Source organism: Mastigoproctus giganteus, chromosome 3 (assembly GCF_048544385.1).
Source record: "Mastigoproctus giganteus isolate SK-2022 chromosome 3, ASM4854438v1, whole genome shotgun sequence".
NCBI lineage: Eukaryota > Metazoa > Arthropoda > Arachnida > Uropygi > Thelyphonidae > Mastigoproctus > Mastigoproctus giganteus.
Genome location: NC_143577.1, coordinates 248,928,265 through 248,945,135, shown reverse-complemented (window position 1 = coordinate 248,945,135; position 16,871 = coordinate 248,928,265). Strand labels below are relative to the sequence as shown.

The 16,871-nt window shown below is 37.8% G+C and overlaps 1 protein-coding gene across 5 annotated transcripts in view; it reads left to right on the top strand.

The window, feature by feature from the left end:
- The window catches only part of LOC150089016 (rab GTPase-binding effector protein 1-like), a 367,033-nt gene that overhangs the window by 25,195 nt on the left and 324,967 nt on the right, over positions 1–16,871 (top strand). For 4 of the 5 annotated variants that reach the window (XM_090369776.1, XM_090369773.1, XM_090369774.1 and 1 more), the window contains exon 2: positions 11,095–11,229. The exons of the other annotated variant lie outside the window; for it this stretch is intronic. In XM_090369776.1, coding sequence (XP_090225902.1) covers positions 11,095–11,229 — 135 coding nt within the window. The remainder of the gene's footprint in view (positions 1–11,094; positions 11,230–16,871) is intronic. 5 annotated transcript variants of the gene reach the window in all.

The window sequence follows — 16,871 nt, the reverse complement described above, 5'->3', positions numbered from 1 at the left end:
ATAAAAAATTTGGATTTGGCATGCACACGACAAAATTATACCCACTTCCTTGACATAACGTGGCGTCAACAATGTGCCTGCACTACTGGTTTCATTATGCTCATTGCAACAATCATTAGGTCTAAAACACACTCCTACTCTCAGTTTTGTTTTCTTAGTGCTAATGTCACACCAAACTAACTGCATTGCACTGGCCAAAGTGTTAACTGGATGCATTTCCTTAGATTTTATGATTGTTAATTCCAATTAACAATCATATAAACCCATATTCCAATTCTTCATCTTTTATATCTGAGTGACACCATTCAATATCCACACAATGTCTGCATTTGATGACTTGATTAGTGCTCTGAATTCATCAAATTTATTTATTATGCTTTTAGTATTAGTGTACATGCAGGTATATACTGTATGCACCTGTTTTTTCCTCTTAGCAACCCTAACAGAGCCCATGTATCTGCTTGTTACCCGAGGACCCCAGCAGGCCTTGAAATCTTCGACGCCCAATTTTTGAGGCTGCTGCATGTTCTAATAGGTAGTGCAATAGTCACTTGCACCTCTAGATGTGGCTGTTATTAATCTATGTTTGCATAACATTTCACATAACTATTTGTTTTCCAACCCACCTAACACTCTTGATAGCATCATCAAATATTCTTGCACCTTTTCTATTTAATTATATACCATTTCTATAAAAAACACTCAATCCTGTTAACAAGCATAGACCATGCTGGGAAAAATTTATCCCATGAGCCTTACACAGTCTCTAGGGCGAAATTGATTGATAATTCTCATCGTGTACTCCTGTCATGCCTAGGCAGAATTGCTGTCACTTTCAATTTCAATTCTAACTCAACATTATCTCAACACTGCTCTTAACTCTTAATATCATTAGTACCAATGCATTTAATATCACCTTTTTTGTGCCCTTAAAAGATGATAGCTGCTCTACAACATATCAACTCTGGCATAGTCTCTGGCAGACATAAAATCTAAGGAAGTGCATACCGTGGTCTCATTCCACCTGTCCTTTTTGCCCAATACAATTCCTGTTTCCCCGACAATTGAGTTGCCAATTATAGCTACTTACTGTGGGACCAGTGATCTCTTGTAATCCTTCAAGGGCATCAACCTTATTCTTCAATCCCTCAGCACATCAGAATGCCGAATTTTCTCTTTGCAACAAACACACAAAGGCATCCTCCATGCTTATATCATGCCCTGCCAAAGGCAGATTTGCAAAGACGGAAAAGTAACACACACATGATTCACTGGGTAGAATTTTTTTCAACGTGGTCTGTGCTTGCGAACGGGAGAGACTGCTTCTACAGGGATAGGATACACTTAAATAGAAAGGGTGCAAGAATATTTGCTGATACTGTCGAGGCAGTGTTAGGTGGGTCGGAAAACTGCTAGCTTGCAGGGATTCACAGGCTAAAAGATTAACTGTAGTCGCAAGCAGAGGTGAAAGTGATTCTTGCACTGTTTCTGTTGTAATGAGCAGCAGCCTAGAGAGTAAGTTGTTGGGAATTTCAAGAGATGCTGAGAGTCATCATTGAACAAGTAAATACATGGGCTGTGTTAGGGTAACTAAGTGTAAGAACAGGTGCATGTATACTAATGCTAGAAGTATAGTAAATAAATTTGATGAATTTGAAGTGCTGATTAAGACATCAAAGGCAGATATTGTTGTGATATCAGAGACATGGTGTCACACAGATATAAGCTGTGCAGAATTGCAATTTGGGGAGTACGATGTGTACAGAAAGGATAGACAGTGTAGGAAGGGAGGAGGGATTATGCTGTTAGTTAAGAAACGCATAAAATCTAAGGAAGTGCATCCAGTTGGCATGGGTGGACAGTGCAATGTTGAGTCTGTTTGGTGTGACATAAACACTGGGAAAGGGAAAATGAGAGTAGGAGTGTGTTATAGGCCTAATGATTCTGATGAGTATAACGAACAGTTGTGCAGAGAAATAGTGGGCCAGTAAATCTTGTAATGGGGGATTTTAACTTTCCACATATTGACTGTAACTTGTGTGTTGGTCACTCGCACGCTAGCAAGACTTTTATGGATTTATTGGAGGGTTGTTTTCTATAGCAACATTTTCGAGGGGCAACCAGAGGGAGTAATACTCTTGATCTGATTATCAGCAATGATTATTCATGCATTAAGAATTTGCAGATAAAGGAACCACCAGGTGACAGTGATCACAGTGTATTGATGTGGGATTTCCTTAAAGATGTAACTACTATCCAGGGTAAAGGGAAGAATTTTTGTTTTCGTAAAGGTGACTATTGTGGTCTCAGAGAGTTTTTAAATTCTATACAGTGGGACCACTGATGATGTTACCAGTGGTGAATTCTAAATGGGAAGCCTTCAGGGACTTAATCTTGGAGGATACTAGACTTTTCATGCCAACTAAGAAATTCTCTTCAAGGTTCAGGCCTAAATGGATGTCAGATGAATTAATGAGGCTCATGGCAGAAAAGAAAAATGAATGGGATACATATAAATTATCAGGTGACATAAGCCTATGGCAGATATAAACTGTTCTGTAATCAAGTCACAAAGGAGATTAGGCAAAAAAGGCAGATTATGAGAAATCTTTGGCAAGAATGCAAAGAAAAACAGCAAAGAGTTCTTTATTTATGTAAACTCTAGAAGGAATGGAATGAATCAGATTGGTCCACTTAACATAGATGGTTGGACTATTGATGATCATGCTCAAGTAGCTGATAAACTGAATGAGTATTTTTTTTTTTTTCATCTACATTCACACATGAGGAGTTATTCAAGAAGTGGAATACCAGAAGTTTATCAAACTCTAACAGGAAGCTAAGTGATTTTGTAATAACTGAGAGCAAAGTGGAGGAGAAATTGTTGAAGTTAAACATAAAAAAGGCACCTGGAGCAGATGGGATCTATCCAGTTATATTGAAGGAGGCAGCAGTGGAAGTAAGCAAACCCTTAGCCATAATTATAAGAGCATCCTTAGATTCAGGGAGGTCCCCATGGAATGGAGATGTGTAAATGTATCACCAATTCACAAAGGGGCTGCAAAGGGTGACACAAATAATTATAGACCTGTTAGTTTAACTTCTGTTCCGGGTAATGGATTCACTGGTTAAAGAGGTGATATAGGATCACCTAGACAAAACTGCAGCAATCGTTCAGACACAGCATGGGTTTGTTAAGGAGAAGTCTTGTTTGACCAATTTTATTGGATACTACGATGTGGTCACAAAGGAACTGGATGCAAAATATAATTTTGATGTTATATACTTGGATTTCACAAAAGCTTTTGATACTATTGCTCATGGAAAACTGCTGTACAAATTGGAGCAGTATGGCATTAAGGGCAAGCTGCTGCAATGGATAAAGGGATGGTTGAGTGAGAGACAGTAGAGTGTGGTAATAAATGGACACTGCTCTACATGGACTAATGTTATTAGTGGAGTCTCCCAGGGTTCGGCACTGGTCACATTGTTGTTTTGTGTATTTATCAATGATATCGATGTAGGTATATCAGGCTTAATGTCCAAGTTTGCAGATGATACAAAGGTTGGCAGGGTTGTTAATGACACTAAAGACAGTATGCTACTGCAACAGGATCTAGAAAAGTTAGGCAGATGAACTGAGAAGTGGCAACTGAAGTTTAATATTGACAAATGCAAAGTACTGCATATGGGTAGCAGTAACCCAAGAGAAATGTATAAAGTGTGTAGTACTACACTCAGAGATGTGGAAAATGAAAAAGAACTGGGGGTAATTGTGCAATCAGATTTGAAGTTCTCCGAGCTGTGCAGACGGGCTGCCAGAGCAGGTCACGGCGTTTTGTCAATGATATATAGGAATATTGCTAGCATAGACAAGGAGGTAATTATCCCTTTGTATAAGGCAATGGTCAGGCCACACCTTGAATACTGTGTATTTTAGGAAGGATGTAGAGTTGCTAGAATTAGTACATAGAAGGGCAACAAGATTGGTGAGAGGAACAATGGGGTGCTCTTACAAAGAAAGGCTCTGCAAGTTGCAGCATATAGAGACTAGGCACCTGCAAGGTGATCTGATTGAGGTGTATAAGGTCTTGAATGGTTTAAGCAGGCACAATGCTGACAGGCGCTTCTGTAGCCAGGTGGGAAGGAGCAGCAGTGCGTAGCACACGCTTCTTGATTAGACCGGGGTTCGAGCCCGTCACCACCAAATACGGAGGATGCAGAAAGATCAGGGAATGACCACCGCATATTCCCGGAGCAATATGGCCTTAGTTGCTAATGCTTCTAAAAATCAAAATAACAATAACAACAATAACAATGCTGACAGGACACTTCTGCTTGCTCAGATTAAGAACTTGAGGGGGCATAGATTCAAATTGAGGAAAGATGGTTGTAGAATAGATATGCGGAAATTTGCCTTTAGCAGCAGGTAGTTGATTGCTGAAACAGACTTCCATCTGTTGTTTTGGAAGTTGATAGCTTAAATAAATTCAAGGGTGACCTAGACAGACATTTGGAGTGACTGGATGGGTGAAATGGGAAGGTGTTTTTTTTTTTTTTTTGCTAATGCTGTATAAGCTTGCTTTCTTGCATCATATGCCTCAACTAATGCTAATATAATCTTGATTCGCAGAACTGCCCTTGGAAGTTCTCTCCTGAACCAAACCATACCCACTTCTTTGAGCCCATTGCTTTGCAGCTCTAGTTTGAGGCACAATTTTAGTCTAAATTTAATTTAAAAACGTGAAAATAAGAAATATGAAAATAATAACACCACACTAATTATTCTTATTTGATGGCAGTGCCAACTATGCTATTTTAGATTACATTATATACTACATGTTGAGTTATGTCATGAAATCATGTTACCTTTAGGACCACAGTCAACAATAATTATACATTATACATTATGGTTAGTGCTGTGCTTTTAAAATTGTTAAACCTTATGACACCACTAGAAAATCATTTAATATCTGTTCTATGTAGAATAACTTTAACCTGCAATCTTTCTTGAACAAAAACTTATCATGCCTAGCTGCTTCAGAATATAAAAAGTTTAGGTTTCATTTTTGCTTCATTGTCTATTCCTTGTACTCTCCATTCTGCTGACAAGACTACTGGACTAGAAGCTTTTTTGGGAGTCACTAAGTTCAACTTTATTTATTGATTTAAAATTGTTTTTTGTAACTTGGTTTAAAATTAGTAGTGTAGTATTTATTTGTAATTTTTAATTAATTTGGTGAATTTTTTCTTTATTTGGCCCTTGTAATTGCTTATAAATCTACAGTTGATTCCTGCTGCCATTCTGTTGTATTGGTAGTTCGAAGGCCTCCATTGTTTTAGTATTGATATAGGTGATACTTGGAGGTTTCTATGTAATTTTGTAGCAGTGTAATCAGTATTAGAAGAGAGACTTATAAACTATAATTTATTGGAATACATACATGTTTTAATAGCTTAATTTTATCATGTAGTATATACATACAACATTGATATTCATGGAGCTTTTGTATTGGTGAATTGGCATGAATATAGTTTCGCATAATTAGTAGTATAGTGCATAGTAGTGGTAGAATTTCAGGTTTTTAATTGTGGTAAACAAACAGCTCATAGTCTCTAATCACATAGGTTGGTGTATATTTTTTTGTTTTAGGTAATAAACATTATTCTATTAAGGCTATAACTAATTTAGAACACAACGAACCAAATTATATAGTGCAATACATATAACATAAACTTGATAGAACAATACACATTTCATTTAGGTATCTATCAGTTTGGTTTATTATTCACAGTTAAACTGAAATCATGCCTCAGACAAGAGCAGCAAAGCAGTGGGAGTGCTGTAGCTCGGGGGAGAACTCAAGGGGCAGTTCTTGAATCACAGCCCTACCAAATGTACTACTTGTGCGATGTTTGCAAACCCATCTGGAATAGGATATGATGGAGCCAAGAGGGAGGATGTTTTTCTGTGTTTGGTGCAAACAATACAAGAGAAATTAGGTGCAATTTCGGCAATCTAATGGGTGTTAATTAGAGCTTGAACAGGGTGGATGTTCTCAAAGTAATTAAAATGGTACATAAAGCACAGTTCTCAGCTGCCCAACTCAATGCCAGGGCTCTCACTTGTGCATCAGGCAACAGAGTGCAATCCCTAAGGCGGCAGAATGTGCTGGTCCAAAAGGAGGTAGCAATTGTTGGTGACTCTGTTGTCAGGGAAGTGGGAAATATGCTGTGCAAAAATGACAGATGAAATGAGACTAGGATATATCTGCCAGGGGCAAAAGTAGATGACATTTTAGAGCAGATATCTTTTATGGACAATATTGCCTTTCATGTCCTTTCATTTTTGTGGTCACCAATGATATTAAGAGTAGAAGATTTGAGGATTTAATTAACAAGTACAAGGCAATGTTGGGAAAAAGTCACGAGTTAGTACTAAATTTGAACAAATTACAAACCTCCCCAGACTCAATAGGTTACATGTTGAGAGCCTTGTCATTCAATTGTGCTCCGAAGCAACTGCAAGGTTCACGGGGTAGAATTTTTCTCAATGTGAAGGCAGTGCTAGGTGGTTCGAAAAACTGAGAGCTTGCGGGGGGGGGGGGGAGATACACAGGCCAATACATTAACTAGATTCACAGACAGAGGTGATTCTTGCACTGCTTCTATTGGGACATGCAACAGCCTGGAAAACAAGGTCAAGTTCCCCTGTGGGTCATCATGGAACAAGTAAATACATGGGCTGTCTTAGGGTAACTAAGAGTAAGAATATGTGCATGGTGCAATATAGCCAAAGCAGCTTTTGTGCCACAAAACTACAAACAACAACATGTGCATGTACACTAATGCTAGGAGAATTGTAAATAAATTTGAAGTACTGATTAAGTCACCTAATGCACACATTGTAGGGACATAAGGGATGCAAAATTTAAATGTGAGGAGTACAATGTGTACAGACAGGACAGAAGGTGGGGGTCATGCTTTTAGCTAAGAAGCATTAAATCTAATGCATCTTAGTTGACATGGGTGGCCAGTGCAATGTTGAGTCAGTTTGGTGTGATATAAGGACTGAGAAAATGAAAATGAGAGTTGGAGTGTGTTATAGGCCTATTGATGGTGATGAGCACAACATACAGCTGTACAAAGAAGTAGTTGACCAGTAAATCAAGCCTTATAATGGGAGATTTTAACTTAGAGGAAGCAATATTCTTGATCTGATTATCAGCAGTGATTCTTCATGCATTAAGAGGCTGCAGGTAAAAGACCCTCTGGGTGGTAGTCATTGCATTGTGCTGATGTGGGACTGACTTAAAGAGACATAACTATTGTCAAGAGTAAAGGGAAGGGGTTTTGCTTCCATAAGTTAACTACAGTGGTCTCAGACAGTTTTTAAATTTTGCACGGTGAAACCGTCTGATGACGTTGCCAGCTAAATGGGAAGAATTTGGAGATGTAATAATAAAAGCCACTAAGCTTTTCATACCAACCAGGAAATAACATTCTAAGCTTCGACCTAAATGGATCTCAAATGAACTGATATGACCTGTGGCTGAGAAGAAAAATGAATGGGATGCACATAAATAATATGGTGATACAGAAGTTTATGGTAGACATAAACTAGTCTGTTTATGTAAACTTTAGTAGATATAAACTGGTATCATGCCAATGCATATTGCATATGGCGATTACAGATATATGCATACTATATATATCTGTAATTTCCCCTGTTATGAATCGCCATTACCTTGTACTTTTTGGATTTATTGCCAAGTATTACATAACACAAAACTGAATTCTCTCCTTAAAAAATATTATTTCTTTAGTATCAGTTTTCATAAACTTTAAGAGCAATATTTTGCTTAAAAAAAAAAAAGAAAAGAAAAAAAAAGATGCATCAATGTTTATGCATTCTTTTGCTATTAGAGAGTTAAGGAGCAAAAAAAAAAAGCAATATGTCTTCATGTTTGGAAATTATAAATAAAGTTTTTATTTTGTGTTGTGGTTTTACGTTTTGATATGCTATTCACTTTGGGTAATACAAGGTGCATTCAAGTTTTAAGGTCTAATTTACATTTCACAGATGGTGTCATGAATATGAATGGCATTACAAGGAGGCCAAAAATTAACTTTACAACTTTCATTTCAAATAATTCCTATAATAAGACAAAACAATAAATATTTTAACATAAATGCTTTATTTGGACCTTGCAATTATTTGTGGATGCGAGATCTTTCAAGAGCATTTCTCATATCATTTACACAAATTTCAGGTGATATTTCAACTATTGCTGCTTGAATATTGTTCTTTAGTTGTTCAGTTGACGTTGGCTTGTTGGTATAGACATAGACATGTCCTTTAAGATAACCCCACAGAAAAAGTCTGTAGCGGTTAAATCTGGTGATCTTGGCAGCCAGTCGATGTCACCGCTTCTGGAGATTAATCGGTGTGGAAGCATTCTCTTTAAAATTTCGATTGTGGCTTGTGCTGTGTGACATGTAGCACCATCTTGCTGAAACCACGTTTTCCAAACTCAGTTCATCCAATTGCTGTGACAGAAAGTTCTCGATCATGGCATGGTAATGTGACCCGTTCACAGTTACAGCGTTACCCCCAGCCTCTTCGATGAAATAAGATCCACTAACACCTGACCAAATTCCACACCAAACTGTCACTCTGCAAGGATGTAATGGTTGCTGATGAATCACTTGTGGATTTTCAGTGCCCCAATAGCGGCTATTTTGTTTAACATAATTGCTGAGGTTGAAATGGGCTTTGTTGCTCATTATGATTTTCTCATAAAAATTCGGGTCTTCATTAGAGATGAGTAAGATTGAATAACTGTAGTTGTGACGCCATTCATGGTCTCGAGGCTGAAGTTCTTGAATCAACTGTATCTTATATACACATGCAAATCTTTTTTGAGAATATTCTGCAGATACGACCGTGCAATTCCAATTTGTTGGGAACGTTGCCTTGAGGACATTGTCGGTTCTTCAGCTACACTTTTATGCACGATTTCAATATTCTCCACTGAGTGTGCACTTCTAATGCGGCCTGACCTTGGTCTATCTGCCACAGCACCGCTTTCCCCAAAATTAGCCACTAAACAAGTAATTGTGGGTCTGGAAGGCATATTGTTTTTGCCAAGAATCGGACGTAATTTTCTGAGGGTCACTGTTACTGACGACTTTTTGTAGTACGTTTTAATAATATGAATGCGTTGTTGAATCTTTAAGTGCTCCATAACAAATTTGCCATGTCTACACTGCTTGACGGTCAAATATGCACTGTTATGTTCGAACCAAACCAAAATGGCGGCTGTTATAAGTTGTAAAGTTATTTTTTGGCCAACCAGTATAACATCTGCCATTTGTTTTGAGATGCTTCCTAGAAGATGGCAGCTATGCATACCACGGAAAGTTGTTGGCAACATTCTGTGTGTGTGTGTGCAGCACAGCAAAGATGAAATTAATTTTCCTTGCAACAGTGGTACATATCAAAATTTTTTCCCATGAGCAGAGGAAGTCATTTTAATGTGTACTGGGAGTTGTCAGAAGTGCCTTCGTAAGAGGTCTGATGGTTGTACAAAATATACGAAGTTGGATGTGTAATGTGTACGAGAATGAGATACATTAACCAAGACCACAAACCAGTAGATCTGAGGACAACATGCCTATTTGGAGGCAAAGGTTATGGAGGGCAGACAAGAGACAGTGGATGAACTTGCAACGTTGTTAGGTATATCTGTTGACTCTACATACAATATTGCATGAAGACTTAATGAGTACAGTTTTAGCCAGACAAGTACCTAGGATCTTTATCCAGTTACAGAACAACAGCCATTTCAACAACATTGTAATAAATGCCTACAATTTTTATCGTAGACTGGGCCATTCCTGGAATTCAGGAAGTTCGGTTTTGAGAATTATGTTGAGGGAAAAGTACAGCAAGGAGTTCTCCTTTTGCTTGGATTGAATGTCCACTTTGTTGGAATTTGGAGCCCCTTTTCATCCCGTGGTCCAGTGAACTGCACCACCCTAGTGGAACACACTACTATTACTGAAGTACCCTGCTACTGAAGAAATTGTGTTGTTGCAAGCACAGAGAAAGTGATGAATGCAGTTTTCTGGGATTCTGATAGCATCATGCTCACTCTGCATTCCTAAGAATATAGTTACAGGAAACAGATTCTAGTGGTTCTGAAGGAGATATTCAATCAGCTTTGTAGCATAAATGCATACATCTAGTTGAAGCAAAGATTTTTTGGAATCTTTGCTTTAACCACAAGAGTGCTCCTCTCCATCTCACCATGCACATGAATGAACATACCTGTTCATTCATGTGCATGGTTTTTTTAGGGGAAAGTTTTTTTTTTCTCCTTGAGTTATTCAGGATCATTCAGCCCAAACAACATTGAAATCTGCCCACAAATGTGCATAGTTGTACAGAAATAATACACGAACTGTGTGAACTAGACTACAATAGGAATTGCGGCACTATTGCCTGAATAGTCAGTGAACCAAAAATTCTCAAGCACAAACATATTTCAGTAATGCTACCCAGGTGGAAGTTTTTTTTTAAAAAGAAAAAAAAAAACAAATTCGGGTTCTTTCCATACCCACCATATTCATTGAACCTTGCATGAAATGACTTTTGATTGTTTCTGCTACTGAAAGATTTTTTGGAAGGACATTTCCAAGCTGAGCAGCAGCATCTAGTGCTACTTACCATTGGGAGAAATAGATCCATAAGGAATGCATTACTGGAGCCCTTGCAACTTAAAAAAGATTCAACAAATGTATTTAACTTCTTGGGGACTATGCTAATGTAAATTTCATTGCCCTACCTTGTTCCTGTTGAATAAATTAAAACACCTTATAACTTTGAACATACCTTGTGTTATTGGTAAGAAACTTAAAAATATGCATGCATTTGTTAATTTACATTTTACACTTAAAATAATTTTTTTCCCATCCCATAAAAAATAATTTTTACCATACAAAATTGCTTTGATTTTTGTTTTGATATAAGCCTCTCTGTATTTCTGGTTTCCTCTGAAAGGAAAAATTTAACAGTGTTAAATACTTTAGACCTAGGAACATTGCATTCCCGTATCAAGATACTGGAACAAAGAGAAAAGGAATTATTGAAAGGCAAAGAAGATTTAGAAACAGAATTTGGTCATAAGCGAGCTAAACTGAAGGAACTATTTTTACAGAAAGAGGGTGAGGCTAGGTCTCTTAGTTTTGCTTCTTTTTTAAGATTGTTCTAATCCTGTGCTTCTAATCATTACATTATTTTTCTGTCTGTTTTGTATTTTGATATTTATATTTCCGTAATAATTAAAATAGTTTTGAATTATGCTAAATGGCAGTTTGAAAAAGAAATCTTGGAATTATTCTTATTTGAACACTCATATCTAAAATGATTATTTGCAGTCTTAATGGTTTAATTTAAGGCTTGGAATGGACAGTGGAATGTTGTTCTGGTGTCTTATGTCATAACATGTGTGTTAGCTACATTTTGTTTTGCTATTCTAACAAGTGTTCAATTTTGTAAAATTTTCCATTTCTAGCCCTGATTTAACTGCTTCTCTGCTTGTGAGCAAATTTAAGAATTTTTAAGAAAGAAAAATTTTAATTACTTCCATTTTATTACTATAAGTTTCACAGGTTGTTTGAAAATAAAAATTAACTAATTATACTTGTTCCTTATGTTTTTCATCAATTTGTTAATACAAGTATATAACATTTAGAGATACAGAAATTGCTTATTTGTGAAAAATGCTTCATACTATATCTTTTTTCTCCAAAATTGACTGTGCATTTCTTCTGTATAAAATAATTAAAATAATGCTAACTCCAAATGAAATTTGAATTAGATAATTGAAATCTGAGTGATAACAGCAGTTAAACCTAGCAAATATTTTTAAGACATCGATATTCAATTATTGGAGATATCTAACTCCATTTTATATCAGTTACAGCTTTTAGGCAATCAAAAAATATTTGTAGCACACCTCTTAACTTCTTGATGTGATGATACTACCATTTGATACTTACAAATTCATTTATTTTTGTCTTAAATTTGTTCATTATTTAAATAGTTTGAATGCAATGTTGTTTAGTTTGTCTTGAGTTGAGTAAGTAGCTTTTCCACAGTGGTATTATGTTTTCACCTAACAAAATGTACAAAATGCACATTTAGAATATGTGCTATTTACAAGTACATACTTATGATGAATTATGGCTTTAGTTGCCTTTATCAGTTGTTGTTGTTATTTGGTTTTTAGGAGCATTAGCAACTAAGGCCATATTGCTCCAGGAATATGCGGTGGTCATTCCCTGACCTTTCCGCATCCTCCGTATTTGGTGGTGACGGGCTCGAACCCCGGTCTAATCAAGAAGCGTGTGCTACGCACTGCTGCTCCTTCCCACCTGGCTACGGAGGCGCCTCCCTTTATCAGTCTAATTGATCAAACACCATTTTATAGATACAGACAATGCACATGGGTAGTATTCTTTGTTTTACTTATGTTATTAAATTAATATTCTTGTAATTATAATTTTGTATCTTTGAAACTGTATAAATAGTGTTTGGGAAGATTGTATAGTAGTTTACCTTTCATAAGGAACTATTTACCTTTCACAAGATACTATTTTTACAGAAAGAGGGCAAAGCTAGGTAGATATAGAACTTGCAGATAAAAGACTCACAGAGTGATCACAGTGTATGATGTGCAATTTACTTAAAGATGTCATGGCTATCAAGGGCAAAGGGAAAGGCTTTTGCTTTCATAAAAGGTGACTACAGTGGTCTCAGATAGTTTTTAAATTCTATTCCTTAGACCAACTGATGATGTTACCAACAGCCAATTCTAATTGGGAAGCATTCAAGGAATTAATCTTGAAAGCTACTAGGCTTTTCATACCAACTAAGAAATACTGTTCAAGGTTTATCTTCACCAATTTTTTTGCCCTTTCTGCACCAATTCCAGCAGACCCACATTCTTTCCAAAATGAGGCCTCCAGACCTGTGTGTAGTACTTAAGTGACCTAACCATTGCTTTGTTCAATGGGATAATCACTTCCACTAGCAAGATTCCTGTATATCATTGACAAAACCCTAATGGCTGTCTTCCTCTCTGCACTGCTCAGAGAACTTCATATCTGACTTCACAATTATCCTCTCTGCAAACTTAGACATGCAACTCAGACAACCAAAGATGGGCAACTCGAATGGTGAGATCGTCAGAAGGATGACCTTATGGGGAAAGACTCAGATTATGTGGGTACAGAGCATGGCGACTAGGCACCTCAGAGTTAGCATTAGTAGAGGCATATGATGCAGGCTTATATAGCATCAGCCAAAAAAAAATTCATTTCACCCATCCATTCACTTCTTCCTTGAATTTATTTAAGCTATAAAATTCCACAAAGAGAAAGGAAGTTTGTTCCAGCAATCAACTACCCACTGGCTAAAGCCAGATTTCTGCACATCTATTCTACAATTTTCTTTCCTTAATTTGAATTTATGCCCCCTCAGGTTTGTAATCTGAGCAAGAAGAAGAATCCCATCAGTATTGAGCCTGCTCAAACCATTCAGGGCCTTATATGCCTCAGTCAGATCACCTTGCAGGTGCCTAGTCTCCAGACACTGCAATTTGCAGAACTTAAGCCTTTCTTAGTAAGACCACCCCTTCGTTCCCCTCACAAATCTTGTTGCCCTTCTCTGTACTCATTCTAGCAACTCTACATCCTTCCTAAAATGAGGCCTTCAGACCTGTATGCAGTACTCAAGGTGTGGCCTGACCATTGCCTTGTACAAAGGGATAATCACCTCCTTTTCCCTACTAGCAAAATTCCTGCTTATCATTGACAAAACCCCATGATCTGCCCTAGTGTCTGTCTGCACTGTTCAGAAAACTTCATATCTTACTGCGCAATTTCCCCCCATGTCTCTTTTATTCCCTACCACCCTGAGTAGTACCACAGTTGGTACTACTCAGGTACTACTATACATTTCTCTGGGAATTACTGCTACCCATATGCAGTACTTTGCATTTGTCAATATTAAACTTCAGTTGCCACTTCTCTGCCCAACATTTCTAGAACCTGTTGCAGTATCATACTGTCGTTAACAACCCTGCCTTCCTTTGTTTGTATCATCTGCAAACTTGGACATTAACTGTATAACCTTCATCAATATCATTGAAGAATATACAAAACATCCTAATTGAGGTTTATAAGTCTCTGAGAGGGATTAATAAAATGAATGAAGGTGGAATTCTCACTGTTATAAAGAATTCCAGAACTAGCATCCATAAATTCAAATTGTAGAGTTTAGGTTTAGATTAGATTGTGCAAAGTTTTCTTTTAGCCAGCAAGTCATTGATTGCTGGAACAAGTTGCCCTTGCAGATAGTTGAGGCTGACAGTTTGAATAAATTCAGAGGTTAACTGGATTATTTACTTGGTTTTTTTTTTTTTTTTCAATGTAGCAAAAGCCTCTGGCTTTCTTGCACTATATGGGAAGTACTATTACAAAGGGTACTAGGAAAGTTTTGCAATACAGCTTTGTTTATTTAATTTTTTCAAAGTAATTTCCTCTACATTCAATACACCTCTCCATCCTCCGAAACCAATCTTTAAACCAATTCTGCCAAGTTTCACTAGGGAGTAAAGCACACTCGTTGTCCCAAGCCCGTAGAAGGTCCTCATCACTGGAAAACCGCCTCCCTTTTAGCTTCATTTTCACATGCGGGAACAGTGCAAAGTCGCAGGGAGCAAGGTCTGGACTGTAGGGAGGGTGCTCGAGAAGTTTCAGTCCTGTTGTGGTCAAATATTCGGTGCAGGCTTTGGCGCGGTGAGCTGCAGCATTATCGTGATGGAGGTACCAAGTGTCCATTCTTGACTTTGGCTGCAGGTTCTTCATAGATCCAATGACTTTAGGCAGGCATTGTTCAGTATACCACTTAGCTGTGACTGTCTTCTGCGTGTCCAAAACGACACGTTCCACAATTCCACTCGATTTGAAAAATACAGCTATCATTTTCTTCTTTACAGATCGGGATTTTCTGACAATTACGGGTGTGTCGTCATCATCAAAGACCCAAACTTTGTTTTGAGCCTTGGTCGGCAGATCGTAATAGTACAGCCAAGTCTCGTCACCTGTCACGATGTTGTTCACATACCGAGATTGTCCCTTATAAAACTTTTTTAACATCTCCCGGCACCAAGTCACACGTCGTGTCATCTGCTCTTCAGTCAGTTGATGCGGCACCCAGAGAGAACAAAGTTTCTTCACGTGCAAATGATCTTGCAGAATCGAACGAATTGCTGGTGCATTTAGGCCCAAAGTATCCTCTATCTGTTGGTAGGTCACTCGCCTGTTTTCGTCAAGCATTTTCCTCACAGCAGTAACGTTTTCCTCCGTAACTGACGTTCGTGGCCTTCCCGGCCTCTCAGAATCCTCCAGAGTGAAATTTCCCCTTTGGAATTCTCTATACCACCTGAATATCGTTGTACGATGTGGACAATCATCATCTAGTGCAAGAGTCATTTCTTCTAAGCACTGGTCTATGGTTAAACCACGCACGAAATTATACCGCAAAACTGTCCTTATCTCATTTCGTGACCACGATGCCATCGCAAGCACTTTACACTCTCACTACTAATGAATAACTGAGCCCATCGACTTGCCGCGGCGGCTACTATGCACGTATGAACATGTCTCAACATGCAGCAACAAGCAGCTTCCTGTGATTCATTGTTGCGTCATATTGCAAAACTTTCCTAGTACCCTTTGTACTATATCCTTGTTTCTGCCCGGATCTTTGATGGTAAAGAGATCAAGACTATTTCAGCCCCTTGTTCTTTCTCTCACTTGATGGAATAAATAACAATCATCTATTTGGTTGAAAAGTCTGAATCCTGTTGGTAATTTTGCTGAGCCATGATTTTCACTCTATAAGGAGTAAGTTAAAGTTGCCCATAAAGATGTAGCAATGCTTTCTGCATCTTTATGGGCATACAGAACACAGAATTATTTGACTTGTGTTACCCCCTCCCCAACACCATCTTTTCTCTTTTCTTAATCATTTTCACAAGGTCATGGAAATTAAGTGAAAATTTATTTTATGTAAACTCTGAACATGAAATTTATTAATACCTATAGTAATTAGTACCCTGCATGCTGGAATGTTGGGAAGACATAAGAAGATACTTGTTGACATTAGACTTGAATTTCTTTAGATTGTAATTTTCAGACAATGCATGTGAAGGAAAGTTGTTCCAGAAAGCTTAAGTTGAATGGATAAATGAGGAAGAAGAAAATTTGGTTCTGTGAGAGTGATGTTGGGCAGTAAATGGATGATGATTGGTTGCAGCACATGTTTGGAGTGGTTTGGAAAAGAGAGGGGGGGGGGAGAATTACAGAAGCCAATTCAAAAGAATAGTATCTACAGAAAAGGCATGCAGTAGAAACAGAACATCTGTGAGACAGAAAGTGGAGAGACTTGGTAAGAGACAGGTCAGTAATTAACCTGACTACTCTCTTTTGAATGGAGTCTAGAAGCCTGAGAGAAATTTTAGGGGCACCACTCCAGATGTGGGAACAGTATTCCATGGTAGAGCAGATATGAGATTTGTACAGAATGAGTAGTTGTTTAGAAGAAAAGTAATGCTGAGAGAAAAAGACAAAATCCTTGGCTTGACTTCAGTTACAGGGAAAATAACAGTGTCACTGGTTAAAGAAGTAATGTAGGACAATCTGGACAGGAATGCAGTTATACTGCAGTCACAGCGTGGATTTGTTAAGGGGCAACCTTATCTGACTGGATATTATGAACCACTACTAAAGGAACTGGA